Below are 6,000 nucleotides of genomic sequence, written 5' to 3'. Positions count from 1 at the left end.
TTATAAAATGTTCAATTTTTGTATCTAAGAATTGAAAATTTAAAACAAGATTCCACGTAAGTAATTAATACTGTTACCAAAAAATCTAAAAAATACATTTACGCAGTTTATTTTTATAGTCATTTTAAGTACAAATTTGGACGAAATTACATATTAAAAACCTAGGATAACTATTTTAGTTATTTTGTTGTGATTGTATAATATTATTCGTGGGTACTTGAAACTTCTAAAGTATACTATTATATATCTATGATAGTACCACGGTTTTTTGTTGATGTATAACGCGTTATAAGTACCTAATAAATATTATGATATGATTAATTTGGAATTTATTATAGGTACCTAATATAATATTATGTCTTATACCTAGACTAACATACCGTCTCCGCTCAGAATCGTTTTTCTTATACAATGATATTATATCATTGAATTCAAATTTAATACCATCCATTATACAGTGACCCACTTGTAACCTACTGTACAGCAGAGCGAAATCCACTTACCCACCTTTTTTGAATCTCATTTCAATGGTCTTTAGCGTGGTCTTTAGATTATATCAAAGGAGAAAGATTTAAAATGTATCGTGACACTATTATAGCCATATCACACGACTCAATATTAGTCTACAGCATTTTTAAGAACTCACTAGTTTAGCAGTTTGGCAACACTGTAATCGTTCAAGAGATAAAATATATTGAAAATGATAAAATGATATAATTTTCGTGCAATTTCTTTACACATTTTAAAAAGTAAATAATGGTTTATTTTTGTTTAAAGTTACCTAAATCGTACTAATGTGTAGTTTTTCATACTTTCCTGCTACCAAAATTAATTTCATTGATGACGTGTTGTAGCAAAATAGTTTGTAAGTGTATTTTCCGTTACTAATTTTCTAGTGTTAAATTGGTTTTTTTTGTTTGCACATAGTTTTACAGAATTCAACTCTTAGATAATGGCAAGTGTCAGGGACAGCGACATATCGTTATGGTTGCACAACAAATTGGGTACAACCAGCGACACATGGATTAGTGGCTCGATATGCACACAATTGACGTCCGATGTGTTGCGTAATATAAAAGATTGCTTCCCCGATCTACAAACTCAAGTAAAACTCAAACTGTTACTATCATTTTTTCATATTCCAAGAAGAAATATTGCAGAAGTAATGATTAATTTACAGTGTAGTATGTGATTTTTTCTAATCAATGTTTGTTTTAATTATAGTGGCGAACAGAACTCGAAGAAATCTTAGAAGTCGCTTGCGTAGATAGTGAACAGTGGGTATCTATGTTAGCCGAAATGATGAAAACATTCCCATCAACCGGTAGTCTCAATGTAACAGAATTTTTTCATAATGAAGACAATAACAGAATATTCAATGATTTAATTACAGATTTAAAAAAATTAGGTATGAGTTTATACAGTTGATCTTTAATTCTAATTTAATACCAAGTTATCATTATGCATTTTATGTTTCTGTAGTACGAAAAAATATGGATTACACAATGTTGCCTTTAGAATGTCTTTATTTGAACAAAAATGCTCTAATTAATGTTGTGGGCCAACCGGTAAGTTATAACAAAAACAAATTATTAATTCATTTTTTTTTTCATGCTTATATTTAATTTATTAAATAACATTATTTGGATAATTATTAATTTCCAGTGCTATTAATATGGTTACACAATTTAGTATCTAATTCCAACGAGCCACAGATATTAATTAACACGTTTACTACATATTATATTTGAGTAAATTAAATTCTCATGATACTAAAAAAATTTAAAAATTTAAAATTAAAATATCAATGTACGACTTACATGTATCTTTGAAATAATATTTAAAAGAGATGCTAACCAAAAATGAAAAGTTTAATCGTAATGCTGACCAAATTGTGCATTTAATAGCAAGGTATAGTCGCCAATTGTCATTTGTCGTCATTCAGCATATGAGAATGGTGTTAAATGATGCCACTTGGCTTCATCCGTAGTGAAGTGTTGAGAGGCAATCAGTGCATTATTTTAGATTATTTAGTGAGATGCTAAGATGCTAATAAACCTATACTTAATGTTCAAAAACCTGTTACATCTGCTCTCTACTTTTTTTATATATTATGCATGGTAGATATTAACTGTAAAGAATTGTGATTTAAATGCATACCATTGCATCAAACAAACGATGGCACTATCTTTAATTGTAGTAAATATCTAATCTACAAGTTTTTACTCTTTACAACTGTTTTTTTTATATACCTCTCAAAATATTTTTCTTCAATAAATTACTTGCTAATATTAATTTTGCTTATATTACTAAATCAAATTAAGTTTTTGAGTATTTTAAATCTTTTGATTGACTGTGAATTTATTGTTTTTGGCTGTAGCCTACTGCAATAAAGCATTTTAATTTGAAAAGAAAACCCAAAGCAGCGGCTATTAAAGCTGAACTTTTACAAAAAGCTGGTGATGCAGCTAATCATATTAAGAAGCATGCAGCTCCCACTGTTCCAGTACGATCGAGAGGCATGCCTCGTAAAATGACTGATACAAGTAATTTTATATTAGTCAATAGTTTATTACTATTATTTTTACTATAAATGTTATGTTTCAGCTCCTTTAAAAGGCATACCAAGCCGCTCAATACCTAGTGGTGGATTCCGTTCTAATCCTGTAAATAGCACTATGGCTACTCCTGCAAGACCGGGAGTGCGTAAAGACTGTGGTATTAAAATATTAGAAATAACTGAGCAACCTATAGGTTATGCTCAAGCTAAAAAGCGTAAGAAGGCTGGTAAGTTAATTTTGTCAACTTTAATTTTAATTTTATTGAAAATGATTCATAATTTACGGTTTCTTCAGAAATGGAAGAAAGCAAACGTCTTTTGGAAGCTAACAATGTATCAACTTTTGGAACAACTTGTCAGCCAATTACAAAAACTGAAGTTACATCTACAACACCAGATTATGCTGCTGGCTTAGCTCCTCTAAACCCACCCACTCCAGCACCATCTACACCTAAACACGTACCTAGTTATATAGCGCCTGCTACGCCTCTACCAGCAGAACCTTTAAATGAGCCTGCAAGTATGTATGACCTTAATAACTTAGGTTGTTACACCTTTTTTTTTTACAGTATTTGAAAGTATTTTTTCTGTTTTATGATATCAAAGAGTTGGACATTTCAAGCACATCAGATCAACAAAATACTTATTTTTTTTATTTGATTAATTTTCTGTCAGTCATCATAATTACTAATCTATCTAATTAAACTACCTACATAAGTCAATAATACCAACCTATATATTTCTTTGATATTTTTCTTTTGTTAGTTATTGGTTTTAAATTAAGCTAATAATATTTTTATAGATTAGTACTTTTTAATTCAATTTTTAGGTGTTTCAAGCGCTACTCAACCCGAAGCCGAATCTCCACCTGCAGCTCCTGCTGCTTCAAAAGTCATTCATGTAAGCAGCAGACATTTTTACCTATATTTGTATATACATTTCAACATTTGCAATTTACCTATTATAAAAATTATAACCTTGTACGTTATTAGATTTTGAGCGAAGCAAGTAATTTTATTTTAAAACATTTGTATTTTTTTTTTTTATATATATAATTTCAGCCACCAATGGTGCAAATGCAAGTGCGCTCACAAACTGCCCAAGTCGGAGTATCTACAACAACTACTTCAAATACTGCTGCTCCAACACAGCTTTCTCTAACGGTACCGCCCAACTTTTTTGAAAAAATCTTAATAATATTAATTTGTCTATTTGAATAAAATTGTTATGATTTTTTGTACAGAGGAGTCAAATGGAAGAAGCACAGGACATGTTTAGAAATGCTAATAAAGTAACTCGTCCAGAAAAAGCATTAATATTAGGATTCATGGCAGGGAGTCGAGGTAAATAATATTAAATTTAAAAAAATATATGTTGAACACGCTTTTACAATGAATTATATGTTAATTTAGACAACCCATGTCCTCAATTGGGCAGCCTAGTAACCGTTAAATTGAGTGAAGATCATGAGACTGTATTGCAAAATGACCACACCTTAGTAAACATGTTAGTTGAAACACATTTCCAAATGAACTATAATACAGGAGAATGGAAAAGAATAAAGAAATATATCGAGCTGGACAGAACAAGTATGCCAGTAGCCAGTAGTCAACTAGCTGCATTAGCAGCTGCCGCCACTGCATTACAAAACCAATCTTGACCTCGCAATTTGTGTCGACCACTCCAAATTGACTTGGTTGTTTTTTAGCTGCTTATTGTTAATTATTTTAAAAAAATACCAAATTTTTCCATCGTACAAAAAAGACATTTGTTTGTATCAAACACTAAGTTTACATAATGTTTATTGAATGTGATTACATTTTTTTTTTTTTTTTTTACATAACAATCCTAAAATCTACAAACGAATAAATACATTACAAGACTAATGAACGTTATAAATAAATATACTCTAATTTTTCAACCCTTATTGTATAACTTTCCAACAACATATTGCTCTTTGGTCGTCTGGAGCTTCTCCAAATATCTTGTTACCATCAGGTGTTACATAACTATTAATCTGGCAATCATGAAGTATTTTATATCCGAATACGTTTGCTCCAAGTTGCTAAAAAAATTATACACATTATACACATAAGAAATAAACAATTTTGAAATGTATTTTATCCAATTTAATAAATATATATCCTTCCAATCTTACTTGTGTTAAGGGATTAGTATTTGTTGTAAATATGCCTTCAAATCCATTGGTTTTACCCAACTGTAAGACCTCTTGTTCCATGTAAGTTATGACTTCGACATTAGTTGCTGCGTCTAGTGTATTGTCCGTGCCCATCATAAAACTGTGCAATATGCTGCCTTTAGATTTGGGCAGATAATCTCTCCTGTTCAACAACAATAATATTACTAACGGAAATATAATAAATTATAACTTATCCAATGAATACCTAATGGGACCTTCAAGGGATTCGAGGAATTCAAAAATGACTGTCAAACGGCCGTTGAACTCTATGTCAGGTTCGTCTAGAGCGTCAAAATTTAATGCCGCACCCATTAATCGATCAGACTCTTTGGATTGCACTACAAAACTATACAAGTACAGATAATTTCCATTATTATGTGATTAAAATATATAATTTCGATCGGTTATAATTTATGAATATTACCAAAGCTCATTTACCTCAAATTTTTTTCTAACAGTGGTTCCCACAGCAACTCAAGGACATCGGTGTACTCGCTGTAGGGCACCTTTGGCACAATCCAGTGTTCGAGGTCTGCTTTTTCGTAGAAACTGTCTGCAATTATTCTGTGAAAGACGAGACACACATATTAAATTACCTATACGTACAACTTTTACCAAACGTAGACTTATAAATTAGTGTATGATATGTGTATAAGTAATATTGTAAAAACTAATAAGTATAACACATTACTCCATTACTCATTAAATATTATCTAAATTCGTACTTGATCACGTCGTCTTTGTGTTTGGGTTCGAGCATTTGTCTAGTGTATTTCTCGGAGAGCCATTCTTCATCCTTACAGCATGCCTTTCGTTTACCACTAAATCTCATTTTGTTAATGACTATACCAAAATTAGGCGCTGTTATAAAATCACTGACAGCTATAAAAAATAAACTAGCATTAATTATGTAGGTAAATGTATTTCCATTGTCTGAATTGCATCAGGTACATTCCTTATATAGTTTTTTCTTTGTTTTTGGTGTACCCACTGCTCATAATATACACATTTTAACAGTATAATACTAATAGCTTAACAATCGAGTTTCAATGCTATTTGTTTAAGCTTTTAGTTAAAAGAAAAAATAGGAAATATATTATAAATTACCATGGCATATTGATAATAGAAACTTTTAAAACTTTGATTTACTTTTGATACGTTTAGGTAGGTAGGTATTTGAAATTAACACGGTAGATACATGCATAAAAAGGAACTGATTAAGTTTAAAGTTAATAATAAC

At 30.4% G+C, this 6,000-nt stretch overlaps 2 protein-coding genes across 5 annotated transcripts in view; one reads left to right on the top strand and one right to left on the bottom strand.

Moving 5' to 3' along the window:
- The first annotated feature begins 707 nt into the window (after positions 1 to 707).
- Positions 708 to 4,712, top strand: LOC100165014 (negative elongation factor A). The gene is made up of 11 exons (XM_001949322.5): positions 708 to 865; positions 928 to 1,162; positions 1,225 to 1,408; positions 1,483 to 1,568; positions 2,381 to 2,546; positions 2,608 to 2,787; positions 2,856 to 3,080; positions 3,390 to 3,460; positions 3,622 to 3,723; positions 3,804 to 3,903; positions 3,973 to 4,712. The coding sequence occupies exons 2-11, from the start codon at positions 953 to 955 to the stop codon at positions 4,218 to 4,220; spliced, it is 1,572 nt and encodes a 523-aa protein (XP_001949357.1). The 5' UTR covers positions 708 to 865; positions 928 to 952; the 3' UTR covers positions 4,221 to 4,712.
- LOC100167028 (bacitracin synthase 3) overlaps positions 4,332 to 6,000 on the bottom strand; it is a 24,961-nt gene continuing 23,292 nt past the window's right edge. For all 4 annotated transcript variants that reach the window (XM_029489417.1, XM_001949287.4, XM_016801266.2 and 1 more), the window contains exons 13-17: positions 5,486 to 5,642; positions 5,199 to 5,324; positions 4,966 to 5,106; positions 4,719 to 4,902; positions 4,332 to 4,625 (exon numbers count right to left, since the gene is read on the bottom strand). In XM_029489417.1, the coding sequence (XP_029345277.1) occupies positions 4,485 to 4,625; positions 4,719 to 4,902; positions 4,966 to 5,106; positions 5,199 to 5,324; positions 5,486 to 5,642 (749 nt within the window). In that variant the 3' untranslated portion in view covers positions 4,332 to 4,484. The remainder of the gene's footprint in view (positions 4,626 to 4,718; positions 4,903 to 4,965; positions 5,107 to 5,198; positions 5,325 to 5,485; positions 5,643 to 6,000) is intronic.

The sequence above is a fragment of the Acyrthosiphon pisum genome, chromosome A2 (genome assembly GCF_005508785.2).
Source record: "Acyrthosiphon pisum isolate AL4f chromosome A2, pea_aphid_22Mar2018_4r6ur, whole genome shotgun sequence".
NCBI classification, from domain to species: domain Eukaryota; kingdom Metazoa; phylum Arthropoda; class Insecta; order Hemiptera; family Aphididae; genus Acyrthosiphon; species Acyrthosiphon pisum.
Note: the sequence above shows the minus strand (reverse complement) of the source record. Positions and strands in the feature narration are given on the sequence as shown.